Below are 16,232 nucleotides of genomic sequence, written 5' to 3'. Positions count from 1 at the left end.
AATGATAACTATATAAAATTTGGATTTGAAATTCAATTTTTGCACATGTTTCATGGATTTAACGATGTGTATATTAGCATGATTTTTAAAAAAAAATATTATTAGTATTAGTTGCAAGTTTTATGGAAGCATGAATAACTCGAGGAAAAAATAAAACAATATTCTTACATATTCATAAATATTTATTTTACAAAACTAAATGTATCTAAGTGCTCGTGTACCATATTAATCTTTGAAAACTTTTATGCATACGTTTATTTAAATACAATACTATTATACATAAGAAATGCAAGGTCTACGAAAAGGTTGATAGATATTCTTCAAATTAATTTAAAACCTAAATATATATATATATTTGTATTCAACTAAATACCAGATATTCTCCATGAACAAATATTAAGTTTCTAGCAACATTAATTAAGTAACAATTTAAATAATACTAAATAAAATTAGTATATATGGATAAAATAAATTAAGTGGATTTATAAATAAAAATATAGTTTGTTAGAAGAAAGTAGAAAAGTATAACAAAAATAATCAATTTTATGAAAATAGATTAAGTTATTAGAATAGAGAGAAATTATGAGAAAATTTTTAATTGGAGAAGAATTGGATGCGAATATGGGTAAAACTCAACTATCCAAATGACTCATCAATTGTTTTCAATTAGACATGCCACCTAAGAGATCGAAAATGGGTTATTAAATTAACAACTATTATATATAGGGTAAGTTTTTCATAAGGTGTGCAATTTTTTTTACACTAACAACTTTAAATCATGCCACATAACATGAATTTAAATTTAAAACTCAAGCTATGCACACGTGATATATGTCCGTAATTGCTATTGTTAAAAAATCAATACACTATCATTGCATAAAAGTTACATATATATATATATATATATATATAGAGAGAGAGAGAGAGAGGAGGGGAGGTTAAATTGTGTGTGGAAGGATGAACCGTGTTGCCAGAATTGGTCAAATTTCTTAATTCCTAACGACTAGATTGGTTGAAGGCTCAGCTGTGATAAATTGGTTTGAAATTTTTGTGACAATAAAAGAACGAAAAGGATAGACCGTAAAAAGTTGAGAAAGCATGATGAGACATTTAACACTGGTGATTAGTATTGAATGGCCATGCAACAGCCCTGAGCAACTTTAACAACCATGGGCAGAAGAAATAGTCAATGCGACACGTTCAGGCACTTGGTGTTTTTTCTTAAAGAAAAGATACCTATCAAATAAATATTTTATCCACCAAGTTCTTGATCAACTAGCATTTTGACCCGTGTTATGTGAGGATTTATGTTTCAATTCAAAATAATAATATATACTTATAAATTGCAATACATGATAGAGTATATGAAAAAGATTAAAAATTTCAAATAAGTGTATACTTAACATATGTATATAACATGCTCTATGTGTGTTGGAATTTTTTTTTTATTAATTGTGATCGACATTTTTCACATCTATTTGTCTGAGAGTCTTAATTTTTTTCATTTTTTATTTAAAATATAACTTGACATATTGTCAATGTTACACTATTATAAAGTGAATTTGGCGAGTAAAATATAAAGACGTTCAATGAGTCAAGAATTTTTTTAAGGAGGAAAAATATATTTACATACTTAATTTAAAATTACCGAAAGAAGGTTTGGAATATTGTTGTTTCTATATTGATTTGAATGTCTGTCTTAATTTTCTTAATTTACAACACAACCTTTAATCTTAGTGTTGCCAAATTAAATGGTTTTAAATAATGGTATTTCTTTTTTTATTACGGTCATTTGTATTTTACTGAATTATACTCATTTATAAGTTTGATAAGCTTTTAATTTGTAGTGATATGTTAGGTTTTCTTTAATTAGTTCACATTAGAATATGCTAATTAATAGCTTTGATGTGATAAGTATATAATCCGAAAATGAAATGTTGTTTTATTTAATTAAAATAGGTTAAAATTCTAAGAAGAAAGGATACGAAGTTGAGAGTAATTTTCATAATCTACTACTTTGCATTTGCCAAATTAAATGGTGTGGAGTATTGTTACTTTCTTTTTGGTTATGGTCATTTATATTTTTTTTTGAATTATAGTCTTTTATAAGTTTGGCAAGTTTTTTATTTGAGATGGTATGTTAGGTTTTCTTTAATTAGTCGACTTAAGGATCGCAGCTAATTGATAGCTTCAATATGGTTTTCCTATAATCTAAACATTAAATGTTGTTTTATCTAATTAAAAAATAAAATTTCTAAGACAAAAGGATAGGAGGTTTGGAGTTTTCTAGGAGATGAAATCTGAAAAGTTATCTTCAAATATATTGATATATAGATTAGTATCTTCTATTAGGTCGTTCTAGAAAAACAATATATGCACTGGCCGATGAAATGTTTTTCCTTGTTTCTTGATTAATTTTTTCCTAAATTGATGGAATATTTCTTGAATATCGTAAAATATCAGCGCATCAAGGGCAAGGAAATAGGGATATAAACAAATTTAATCAAACAAAATACGCTAATGTTCAAATTTACCGAATTGAGTTTGAATGATTTTTTTAAATCAAATTTGAATGTCATCAAATATAAAATGGTATTCAAACTTGGCTTGTTGAACGAGTTCTTATCAAGTCAACCTTGATTTGAACATTAAATAATTTGATTCATCTTTCAATTCTATAAAGAAAGCATTGGATTTCTTGCGAAATTATCAAAATTGCATAAGATATTGCGCGCGCGTGTATATTTCGGGGATGCTAGTGATTTTTTTTTTTTTAAGGTTCTACTTTTCTTGGAAGCTTCTATTTCCGCAATGGATCTTCTGTCCCACATCATGTGCCACTCTCTGTCCCACTTTTTATTATATTACCATTTCTCCTACGTAAATATCATGTTTTAGTTTTTTTTTTTGTTTCCTTGAGATCCAATAACTATTAATTGAGTAATATACAAAATTACAAATTCAAAAAATCAAAATGCATAAAAAAATGAGATTTTTTATGAATTTTCTACTATATTTTTTAATTTTCTATTATATATTGCTTTTTTGAAGCTGCTGTATTTATTTTTTACTCAATTAATAGTTATTGGATCTTAAGGAAACAAAAAAAGAACTAAAACATGATATTTACGTAGGAGAAATAGCAATATAATAAAAAGTGTGACAGAGAGTGGCACAGGATGTGGAACAGAAGATCCGTTGCGTTCTATTTCCTCCTCCAAGTGGTCGCGGAATTGTTTCTTGATATAATCCTCGAACTGCTTAGGCTTGAACTTGTGGCTTTTCGTGTTTGCATATAAGTTTGACTTAATGTGTGTGCGTGTATATACATATATTTTTCCAATTAATGCTCTTTAATAAGTCGCGGACTACCAACTAAAATCCTGTGATCCCAATTCTCGTCCAGTCCACAAACCATAAACTTTTAATGCAAGAGGCCTAGGTCTTTTTCAAGCTTCTTGATGAAAATGGAAGCAAATCTTGCATTTCCATTGTATCCTATGTTATCTAAGTACGGAAATATATAGTACATACTAATCGTTAAATTAAGCTATTGCCTGATGATTGATACTGATCCGGTTATCATATCTTCGTCAGCCAGCCAGGTTATTAATTATATACTGCTTAATGAACCGCTCGGACGATACAAAGCCATGCATGTTGTAATCCTAGTCCACACTGTGGCTGACCTGAAGGCAATTAGTGGCTCCTCAGGGTATGGGCCGGGAGTCATGTGGTGTGAGACGATGCAATAAATTGAACCCACACATTGTGGTCTTTTGCCTTTGGGTTGGGGCCTCTTTACGTTTGAAAAGTTTACATTTGCCCCTCAAAGTATGGACTGCACGCAGAGTTGTTGGAAAATTTTATGGTATTAATAATAATAGGAATTTATGACTTTAGAATTACAAATTTGATTAGGGTAGGTGCATTTTCTAAAAATGTTACCTAATTGCATTATCAGAATTTACTTTGTATCTACATTTTATGAAACAAAAATAAAAAATATATTAATGATTCAAGCTGGAGATATTATTATACTCGATCGGTATTTTAAACAATACTACATCCCATCTTTACATTTATTTTCATGAACTATATTAGCTTAGAAAATAAATAATTAAAGCCTAAACTTTACATTTTTCTTACAATCTTTTTAGGAGAGTCCCGTACAAGCTTCAACCTTGGCCATTTTTAAGATCGATCCTAACATTAAGAACCTTAACTATGCAGTTATGATGCGAATTGTGCTATCTCCTTCTATACCCAAAAATAAATAAATAAATAAATAAATGATAACTGGATGGTGTACAAACAAACAACAGAATAAAAGAAGGGGAACCTTTTCTACGACCAAGAAATGAGAGTTCCAACTGGAAAAATAAAAAAATATTCATAATTTTATGTTGGGGAGTTACGAGAAAGGAGATAATTGCACTCATTATGACATGACTCGAGGGGGGGTTATGACTTGTGTATGCGTAGCTACTAGTAATTCCTAGTGTTGAAAAACACAAAGTTAAGATGGAGAGGTTACGTGTGAATATTCTACTAGTCTTAAAAATGCATTAATTCATTTGGCATGAGTTACAAATAAAATTCAGTTTGGAGAATAAATTATTCAACAATATACTAGCACCTCCACATTAACACATCCAATAAAATTTTTTTTTTAAAAAAATAATAAAATAAAAATTCCGGTGCTACTGTTCCGAAAGGCTTAAATTAAAATTTCACATAAAAGAGTCGTATTTGACGCAATATCCAAAGAGTCGTAATAACTTTTTTATTTCTGAATAAAAGCTAATTACTTCAGGTATTGCCCTAATTACTTCAGCTAGTAGCTAGTAGTTTTGGTAAGAGAACCTAGTGATAGAGTTCATGTGTCTTTATTCTACTACATCTTTTTGGGGTGGTTCTGGAGCCAGGGACAGCTGCTTGTATTAGAAATAAATATAGTAGTATTTAAAAAACAAATAAATAAATGGCAATAATGTTGGTTAAAATTGATAAGAAGAGGTTGAGGAAGAAAGGCAAGGCTGAGATATGGGATTTTGAGCAGAAATGCAACTTCACCGAGAGGTTCAACCACCACCAACCTTTTTGCCATTGACCAGCAAACCCATTTTAATTAATGTAAAACAACATCGAAATGAATTCATTTCATCTGTTACCTGTACATACGTGTCTAAATCGCCGCCCTTCTGTTTCTTTTTTCTTTTTCTTTTTCTTTTTCTTCAGTCTTTTTTTGTCTACAAAACCTTCCAATAAGTAAAGCAAGAAGAGCAAGTTAACTAAGAGAGAGCGTTGTTGTTGGATGTTATCGTAGAAAGACAGAAGAGTTAGTACTGGCAGCAGCAGTAGTAGTGCATTGGTGGGTTACCTCCAAATTAGGACTACAATTATTTCTTCTCTAAACTTTGAGAAAACAAAGAACCTACCACCCATTTTCTCTTTCCCTTCCAGATCATTTTCCTTGTATATTGCTTCGTAATTCGACCAAGCTGATCTCAGAAAACAGATTCCACTGAGGAGGACCCGCGGGTTGCCTTGACATTTTCATTCTACTGTTATTAACATTTCCTTCTTACCATTTCCAGCAATGGTTGCATTAAAACCAATAATGTTTCCGTGACCCCCCACCACCACCACCACCTCCCAAGAGTTAACTCTTGCTCGGATCGATTTTGAACCGGCCCGCCACCGCTCTTTTCGTTGGGCTGGTCTGGCCAGCCAGGCGGTGGCACGTACTTAAAAAGCTTTCTTCTCAAATTTTATACTAGTATATATATCATTAGTTTTGCAATGGAAGTTAAGGCACGGTCTAGATCGGCCCTACTAATGACTGGCAGATTTCTGAACCATTTGCTCAGCTTGATCATGTTCTCTGTTCTAGACCTGCTTGATTTTGCGCTGTGTTACTTGTACAAAGTGATAGATTTTTTCGTGGAGGCAGAACGGAAGCCCTGTTACTGCTCCTCGGCTAAAGAAGCCATCACCAGCAGTGGCAAAATCCTAGTCTCGGAGCAAGGAGAGTCTAAAAAGGTCGTATGCCTCACCTCTACCAAGTTGCAGCTGGAGGAGATCTCCGACACTCTCTACACTCGCCCTGCATTGCTCTCCGGGGTCTCTAAGTCCACCGTCAACCGCCTCACCGTCAACAGCCGCGCCGTCATTCAGAAACCCGACAAGAATACCAAGAGGGGAGGAGGAGGAAGAGGAACGCTACGCTCAACGTTCACCGTCAACTCCACCATTGTTGAAATGCTGCAAGGTAAAATCAGGGCCGCCCACCAACCCCCCCATCCTCCCATGCCAAGGTGGTCAGATTGTGATTGTAAAACCTGCAACTCCTGGGCGTCTTCTTGCAAAGAGACCTTATACGTCAAGGTCCAAGGAGCCACAGGTAAAGCCGCACCAATATTGCGCGCCTTGAGCTTCAAGATTTTTCCTTCGTGAATTTGACCGATCATTGACTGCAGCTAGTGTTGCATTAGTAGCTGTAGTAGATAGTAATTCTTTTTTTTTTGTTTTTCTCTTTGGCGGTGGAGCAGATAATGTGGAAGAAGACGTGATATTCATACACGGCTTCATCTCATCTTCAGCATTTTGGACGGAAACATTGTTCCCAAACTTCTCCGAGTCAGCCAAGTCTAAGTATCGATTCATTGCGGTTGATCTGCTTGGTTTTGGAAGGAGCCCTAAGCCAACGGATTCACTCTACACCCTGAGGGAACATGTGGAGATGATTGAGAGGTCGGTTCTGGAGCCACACAAGGTCAAGTCTTTCCACATCGTCGCCCATTCTTTGGGCTGCATCTTGGCTCTTGCACTCTCTGTCAAGCATCCTGCCTCCGTCAAATCCTTAACTCTTCTAGCACCTGTAAGTTTTATACGCTACTAGTATCCCAGTATATAAATCAAAATGATGCACTTAAATCTCCAAGGAGTTCTACATGGTGGCTTTTATTTCGAACTTTATACAGTTGATAGGATGATCCCATGCTTGATTATTATTATTATTATTTTTTGGTTGTGTGTGTGGTCCATGAGCGTTTATTGGGGGAAAGAAAAGAAGAAGAAGAAGAAGAAAGATTCACAAATTTTCAAAATAGATAGCATAATCTAGTGGTGTCAATTAATTTCTAGAACTAAGATTAAGCTTGCACTGATTCGTGGAATTTGACAAAAATGGCAGCCATATTTTCCAGTACCCAGGGGAGTAGAAGCTAGTCAGTACATGATGAGAAGAGTAGCCCCTCGGCGAGTATGGCCACTGATGGCTTTTGGGTCCTCGATTGCTTGTTGGTATGAGCATATTAGCCGAACCGTTTGCCTTCTCATCTGCAAAAACCACCGTCTCTGGGATTTTCTTACCAAATTACTTACCAGAAACAGGTTTGCGCCACTCTTCAACTCTCTCTCTTATGTATGCGTGTTCCTTACAACACTATAGTAAGCTTCCGACCCACCAAAAAAACAAAGAAAAATTAGACCACTTCTTCTTCTAGTAATTTATTAGCAAAACACCTAAACAACAATATTATTTATGAGCATTAAAAATAATGGTACAACTTATTTCCAAAGACTTTGTGCTTTAAGGACAATATAAGAATTTTTTTTTTTAATTTTTACGCTTCCACTCCTTTTTACCTCCTGACTGTCAAGTACAGAGTTTAAACTCTGAATTTAACAGCGAGAATGAGTATAATAATGAGAATATTAAAGAGTATTCTGATAAGTTTGACATACTCTATATATGAGTACAACGTTTCGACCGTCCACACTGGTCCCTTGCTACCACAATATCCAAACAGACGTCAAGTTTTGGGCTACCTTGCTGATGTCTAAATCCGGTAAGTTTTCCCAACCTTTCCAAGAAGTCTGGGACCATTTCTTGACATTCGGAGAAAGATCTCTTCGCAAGCTTAGGATTAGGGGTGCAAATGAGGCCACTCGAGTCGAGTTTTGATTTAATCGAGTCTAGTTTTAATTTAGTTTTATGAAACTCGAACTCGATAAGTTTTCAATATAAGACTCGAGTTCGACTTGAATTTGAGTCGAGCTCAAGTTTAAAAAAATAAAAAATAATCATTTTTTAAAAAAAATAAGTAAAGTAATAATTTTTTAACAAGTAATAAAATATTAGATATATATATATGTAATTTTACTATCAAAATAAAATAAATATATGTATAGATAACCCCGCTCGCGAGCTAATGAGTTAAATATTTTTGAATTCGAGTTCGACTTAGTGAGTTTGAACTCGGATTCGAGCTGCTCGCAAGCGACTCGATTCGTTCCTAACTCTACTTGGGATGCAGTGGTCTCTTCCAACGAGGGTAGAATCGGTACTTTAGTATTCCTCAGGTTTTAAGAACAAACAAAATTTTATCAAATCGTCCTGAAAATGTCCCAAATTTTGTTCTGGTCTGCGTAATTTAATGCTAATTCTTATATCCGGCCTGTTAAAGGTATCAAAGTCGTAATATTTGGTCAAAATATGTTGGATTGGTCAGGTGAAGTAAGCATATCCAAACTGAATTAAGATTAGTTGGACGATAAAGTTTTATGACATGGAAGACTAATGAATTGATTTCGTAAAGCCTCAATTTACTTCCATTTGAATGTAGATATTTGTCCAAACTCAGCAATCTGCCCCAAGAAGCCTTTGTTTTTTAAGGTAAATCCAAACACATTGATTTATGTTTTGCTCAATTTACCACTAGACACTGAGTAATCCTGTATTAGCGTCTCCTTAGTGCACCACTAAGTCTAAGCTGAATAGGAAAGAGAAGTTAATTGATTGAGGTTGAATTTGCAGTGGGACGAAGCTCTTATATGAATAGGGTAACGGAATGCATAACTACGATGGACGGGTAGGTTTGAGTTGTTATCATAACCTGCTCTAATTAACACAAACATCTATTTTTCTTTTTGACCAATAACAAGGATCATTTCGTTAGTAATTCGGTCTGATACCGAGTTTGAACATAGTATTCTTTGTTGAACACCAAAAGCCATCCATCATTATTCTATGCCTCAAACTTGCATATGTAAACCGATTGCCCGGATTCGTGACTTTTAACAAATACCTGTGAGAAACGTTCTGCCTTAGATAATGCAATTTTACCGCGTTATAAATATCATCCACAGGCTTTTGGTCCAAGTTTGTGGGATGCAGTCGTTAATCAGTCAAATTACAGTTTCTTCTGTTATTTTTTGCAAAAAAGAAAAAAGAAATAATTCAAGATGAATAGCATTCTTAATATTGTGCAGGATCAGAACATATTTGATTGAGGGATTTTGCTGCCACACACACAATGCTGCGTGGCACACGCTGCACAATATTATTTGCGGGACTGCAGGGAAAATGGAAGGATATTTGGATGTGGTGAAGAACCGGCTGAAATGCGCGGTGACCGTAATTCACGGTCGAGATGATGAAGTCATCCCAGTTGAATGCAGCTACAATGTTCAATCCAGAGTGCCTCGAGCCCAAGTTAAAGTTGTAGAAAACAAAGATCACATCACCATTGTTGTTGGAAGACAGAAAGCCTTTGCTCGAGAACTCGAGGAGATTTGGAAAATTTCAAGCCTTTAACAAACCCCAAATAACTTGTGGTGGTGGTAATCGTTGTCGTGGTCGTGGAACGTGTGCGCCTTCGAAGGAAATATATCGCTTCTTAGCCAAATCATTGATGAAACTTTGGATAAATTGATTTGGCCAGTCTTCTACTCCTCTATTCATACCAAGAATGCTGCTGCATATATATACATATATACATGTACTGAAGTCTTAGGGAGGTAGGGTTAATTTGTGAACAATCAGCTATCATAATCGAGGAACGCAAGCAGCAAAGCCTCGTCAGTCAATCGTGTTAGCTTGGTACTCCACACCGTCCCTTTTCTATAAGAAGCAGACTTTAAGAGTTTCGACCATTCCATTTTAGTAAATTGTTTTGGACGATTGAAATTTTAATTGTCGCCACTCACATGATGGGTTGAGAATTGATCATGTTCTTGATATTTACCAGCAATTGCATGGTTCACCTTCTGCTTTCTGAAATACTGCGTGCAGCATTCGCTAATTCATTTTGGGTATACAATGGAATACGCTATAATAAGTATTAATGCTCAATTGGTTTTGAGATACAGAATCTGAATTTCCCTCTCATTAACAAACTGTTTGTAGTCGAGGCAATGAACTCATCCCAGTTGAATGCAGTTACGCTGCTATTAACTGAACCTTTTGATAAATTCAGTAATACAAGTGCATGTTTTAAACATAAAAATCTATAAATTCTTTTTTTTTTCTTTTTATAAGTGAAAGGATTTGAATTCAAATTTACATAAATGCAAAGTAAAAGCCTTCTTTGAATTCAACAATGGTGAATCGTTCCATCCCAGTACTTAGGTCACTGTATCTTTTTTTTTTTTTGTCAACACAGGGGTGTCCCGCCATTCGACCCAACTAATCCCTTGCGCTTGTGCATTCCACCCCCAAGGATACACAAGACGGCAGAAGGAGTCGAATCCAATTACACGGTGCCAGAACCTAACTAGGCAATCCCAGCATCAACCGAGCCAACTTCGATGGGCACTTAGGTCATTGTATCTGGGAACTTTAGGCCTTGTTTGGACAGCTATTTTTCGTCGAAAAATTACATCGTTTTTCGTGATCACATATCCCTATTACCTTTTTTTTTCACATATATCAAATCGTTACAATAAAATTTTCACGCCTGCCGGAGGGGGGGGAGGGAAGGCTATGTTCCTGAACTCTGTTTTGAAACTCGGACCGGACCGGCCGGTCCGAGTCACATTAAAAAACCGGAAATTTAAAACCCGGTCAAAGCCGGTCAAAAACCGGGTTTGGACAGGGTAAAAACCGGTTTTTCCGGTTCAACAGTAATTTTTTTTAAAAAAAATTTAAACTTTTGAATATTATGTTTTGATCCCCTAAATTGTTAAAACTTATTGATATACCTCAAATATTTGATACTTTATAAATATTATCCTAAAATTTGATGTTATTTTTCAATTAAATTCATAATTTTAATTCTAAACTTGTTAATATTTATTAAATAATATAAATAGCTACTTGATTGTTCTAATTTCTTTGTATTTTTTTGTTAAATATATTTGAAACATCAAATATATATGAATATACCTTTATTAATATCAATATATTATTAGATATTATATATATAATATTTTAATTTTTAAATAATTTTTATTTATGACGTCATCCGGTTCGACCCCTATCGACCCCCGGTCGAACCCATTGACCCCTGACCCCTGACCTCGGCCGAGTCGCTATCCGGTCCGGTTCTGAAAACATAGGTCCTGAAGTGCGTTAATAGCTGAGGCCACTTTGGCATTCCATGGCCACAAAACAGGGACGGGGATGGCAGTTGGCCAAGGACTTTACGTACTACGTGTCATCTAGCAGCAGATGTTGTTGGTTGGTTGGCGCTCATCCAAATTCTGAAGGCCTTATTTCCTCCTGAGAATCCATTGAATTGACAGCCAACAACATAAGCTTCTCTAACATTTATGACTTAACCAGCCCCCGACTCAGTGTATTCATTAATGCAGCCATTTCTGTTTGTAATAATATATTTCCGGTTTCCCTTTTTTTTCTTTTTGGGGGGATGCTGTAGTGTTGTGGTACAAACGTGTAGTGTGCTTTCCATATGTCGATATTAATTTTGCCTTTTTCACTCACTTTTAAAGTTGTCCCTTCTAAGATCTACAATCAGATGGAAAGCACAAGGTAAAGAGAACCAATGACTTGATTTTATGCAACATCATCTACCCCCAACAATTTTTTGGGAGAAGATAGAACATATAAGCATTCCCGTAAGAATCAGACAAATCATTACATGAGTCCGGACTTGAAAAAGTTGAACAGACCTCGATTCCACTCCCAAGTTTGTGGTCGTGAAAACAGAAAAAAAAGGTCTTGGGAAGTGTAGGACAAGTTTGGATTATTAAAACAGTTTGGTCTGGCATTTATTCGTTTCACTGCTCAAATGATAACTTTCACTCATCTGTTGGCCAACCTGCGGAAGCCACATTGATCGAAATATCTACTTGCTATCCATGCCCGCACATTTTGATCTAACAAAAAGCTATTCATTCCCACCCCCCTCAATAGGAAGTTTTTTTTTTTTTTTTTTTTTGTCGACGGAGTGGGTGTCCGGGTCAATTCCGTAAAGGCGGCCCGACTAATCCCACTTCGACCCGGCCCGGCGCCCCAACCAGACCTAGCACGTTAGATGCACGGAGAAGCCGATGTTGCTGCGGAGATTCGACCCTCCAGGACCTGACGGTCCAGAGGAAGAGCCGCCAACCACCAACCCATTCACGTGGGGGCCCCTCAATAGGAAGAATCTAACAATTTTCCTTGCTGTCGGACTGTAGGATCAGAAGAATTGTGCCAAAATTCCAAAGGTTACAGTTCAATTAAGACCCTCTTATTTAGATATGACAACTACTTTTTTCTTTTTAATTTTCTTGTTGGTGTGGGGGAGAGATTTTGTGGGGATTGACATGACACATTGCCCTAAATTGGCCGCGCGAAATTAACAGTACTAGTGATAGTCAACATCCATAATGCTAAAGTTTGGACAAAAATAAATATAATTTCAAATGTTTCAATTTATAAGGGCACTTAATTCCATTAATCGATTTTTGAAATTGAGTCACATATTGTCCCGTAGTTGGTTCGGTAATTTGTAGGTCTTTTGTTTGTTGAACGTTGTGGGAAGGAGCAAGAATGAATGCTTGTTTCCTTCCAAACTTTTGGTGATATGACGAGGCCCTTTCATCTTTGCTTCGTCTCGTCTACAGTTACTGATATACAGCCAATGTGATGGGATGCTCCAATCAGAACAGCAGCTAACAAAGGATCTAATTGGAACGTAACGCCCAATTGCAAACTCAAAACATTTTGTTAAGCTAAGAAGAAAGTGGCACAAGTATTGGCGTTGGTGCTAGTAGTAAGTTGTAACGCGACCGTAAACTCAAAATGGGACAACGTACTACGTTGCCAGCTTCTTCTACCACCTGCACTCGGGAGGAGCTCTCTAATTTTCCAATTTGCGTGCTTGCCAACCTCAACTTATTTTTTATTTGAGATGATTTTGTCATGCCACCCAGGCCCACCTTAGCTATTGGGGTCTTCTGCATCAGGCCCACCTAGGACCTGACTTTTTACTGAGTTTGTTTCCTTGTCACTGCTCGTCCAAGCCAACCCCCGAGGTCATCTAAGCCCAACTTTCTGAATGGATCTAATAGCTGGGGGTACATGAAACTTGAAACTACGCCTACTTTGATACAAAACTATCTCCAACATTTTGTTGCCTTGCCCCACTTCCCCTCCAATCAACATGTGCATAAGGAATTTTCTTTGTAAAATTGTCATATAGGCATCTAGCATGTGATATAAAATAGATCAATATTAATCTTAGTATACAATAAGGATTTCTTTAACTTTTAAATATCAACTAGGGCATCTCCTTCAATTTTTTTTTTTTTTTATTTTTTGCGAAAATGTCCTATAGCAATCCAATTCTTAGTTGTTTTACAGTAATATACGGGATCGGTATCATTTCAATATTAGTATATGATTAGTTAATATAACTCTTAAATAGCAACTAAGAAAATAATACTTAATTTCTTTATTAGATGTCATTGTTAAAACTTTAAAATAGTTATCAAAAGAAACACTATACCAACAGGAAAAGAAAATGACAAATAAAAGGAACCAAAGACAAGAAAAAAAAAAGAAAAAAATCAACCACGGATACAATTTTATTACTACTACATTGACTTGGACTAAAATGATAGGAATATTTGTCAAAAATAAACAATAAAAGTTTTGCCTTTTGATTTTTTTAATCAAGTATCGATCTTTCCTAACTTCGAGAAACCTATTTTAAGGATTGACACTTCACCAAACTCCACTTTCTGAAGGCAAGTAATTTTTTTTTTCTTTAGAATTTCTTCCGTTATAGTTTAAACTTTAGTTATTGATTATTCACATAAATATTATTATTCAAGTTTATAATATAAACTTTATAATTAATATTAGTTTGTACTGCGTTTGACTGTTTGTCCCTCCTATATTAAAATCCTAGTTCCGCACCAGCCTTTAGCAAGGCTCACACAAATACGCCAATTCAGAATTCAGAGAGAACAACAAAAATACATACTACAGTCATCAATTGCCACCATTGCTTCCTCGCATGCCCTCCAGTGGAAGAGGAAGAAGAAGAAGAAGAAACTACAATCATATACTGACACCACTGTCAATGACCTTGGTGTCAAATCAGCACGCTATTCTCCTAAGAATCAATAAGCTCAAGAATTAATCTTCAAAATCAATGAAGCAATGAAAGCTAGCAACATCTCTCCCTTCATTAAGTTGGCGGAGTTGGAAAATTGCGATTGTGAAACAAAATATGAGATGATTAGCCATGTTGACTGCATCGAAGGAAATCAGGATTCAACCACCGCTAGCTGGTTGCAAACCCTCAAAGTCTTGCTAGCTCTTGTGTTATTTTTTCGCTTTCATACACACCAACATCAATCAAAGGATGATCATGTGGGCAACCGAGAAGAGAAGAGCGAGGGGTAAGACTTGGTCGGGAAAATGTTAAGCCAAAGAGGTGGGGGCAAGAAAAACATGCGTACGAATCGGGAAGTTGATGAATATTCGTCAAGTACTTGATCTCCGATTTGAACTAATCATAGTTTAAAAATCATCTCTATAAATTAGTAGGATATCTCGTATTCAATATATATATATATATATATATATATAAATGTCAGGCCCTATTATAGCAAAATATTCAAGATTTTCAATTAGGAATAGAAGAGGATAGTTACACTACCTAAGCTCTTGATTTTATTAAGCATCTTTATTTTTTTCGATGAAAAATGAGAAGACATTTGATTGCAAAGATGGTGCTCTTGATCTCTCCCACAACTTAAAGCTGAATCGCGCAAATCCAAAATGTATGTTATCTTTCGAAAACGAAGATTGCCAAAGAGAAACATATGTAATCAGCAAATTAGCCAGATGCAGATGATCTAGGTTATTTTCCTCGATCGCATAGATACTTACTTGTATATATAGTGCGTAATCAAAACTTTGGCATGCATGCGGTGTAAGTGATGTTGTTAGTGTTCGTGAGAGTAGCGTAGGAGCTGATGATTGCAAGAAAGCTGTAACGTTCACTTTCTCCGAATAGGTTTCCTCCACACAATCAAATCATTCGTGCATGCCCGCTTTGATTCACTCATTCATACATGCAATTTTTCAAGCCCATGTAAATGTACAAAGTACTACTCTATTTTGAAAAACTAGGCCGTATTCTATCTCGTACAGTTATATGTAATTAGGAAGTAGGAAACAAACTGTACGTGAGGATGGCCATCCGGCTCGGCCATACCGAGCTAAATCCTTTATTATTTGGGACGGGTCGCTACCAATTTTGGTCATCTCGGCTAGACATTGCATGCGGATAGCCGAGATGACTCCCACATCAACTGGTGCCTTGGATTTGTGCACGGCATGACACGACATCTGAGATCTTATCGGAGAATTTGACACCTGCATGGCGGACAAGACATCTGACGGGACCTGTCTACTGTTCCGTCCCATCAAATCAGATTGGACACACTCAATCCCTGCCAGGTCCTAGGGAGTTGGAGCCCACTATTCCTTCCTTCAACTTGTCCCTTATAAATACCACTCCCCCTCATTCGGGAAAGAGGGGGAGAAAGAAAGATAGTAAGAACTCTACTGTTTTCATTCCCATTATTCATTTTTCTACAAAACTAACTTAATCATCGGAGGTATTCTGAAGGAGAAAGCCGATCTAGCGCGTGTATCATGAAAAGTACAACACAAAGTCACACTCCGTTCACAAAGAGGACGTATTCGGTCAGCCAGACTTGACCGTCCAAAAATAACCTCTTCAGTACGTTTTACTGAGTTGAAAGGTAACACCAAGATTGTTGGAGTTTAGTTGAAAAACAAGATCTTACTAACTAAAACAATACCAGCCCTAGCACATCTTCTTAACTTATGAATAAGCAGAGTTGTTTAATACCAATTTTAAGCTTTTCAAGTACTGTTCTTAGCTATTTTTCAATATTCTACTAGGACTACTATGTGTTTTTTTTTTTTTTGGTTCTTTAACCATAAGGTGGTAGAA

At 35.7% G+C, this 16,232-nt stretch overlaps 1 protein-coding gene across 1 annotated transcript; it reads left to right on the top strand.

The window, feature by feature from the left end:
* Positions 1-5,301: 5,301 nt before the first annotated feature.
* LOC113779667 (probable lysophospholipase BODYGUARD 1) lies at positions 5,302-10,069 on the top strand. Its single transcript, XM_027325344.1, has 4 exons — positions 5,302-6,406; positions 6,555-6,883; positions 7,199-7,398; positions 9,280-10,069. Exons 1-4 carry the CDS (start codon positions 5,806-5,808, stop codon positions 9,602-9,604), a joined length of 1,455 nt encoding a protein of 484 aa, XP_027181145.1. The 5' UTR covers positions 5,302-5,805; the 3' UTR covers positions 9,605-10,069.
* The last annotated feature ends 6,163 nt before the right edge of the window (positions 10,070-16,232 follow it).

The sequence above is a fragment of the Coffea eugenioides genome, chromosome 8 (assembly GCF_003713205.1).
Source record: "Coffea eugenioides isolate CCC68of chromosome 8, Ceug_1.0, whole genome shotgun sequence".
In the NCBI taxonomy this organism is placed as follows: Eukaryota; Viridiplantae; Streptophyta; class Magnoliopsida; order Gentianales; family Rubiaceae; genus Coffea; species Coffea eugenioides.
The sequence above is the reverse complement of the archived record's forward strand: the minus strand, read 5'-3'. Positions and strand labels throughout refer to the sequence as shown.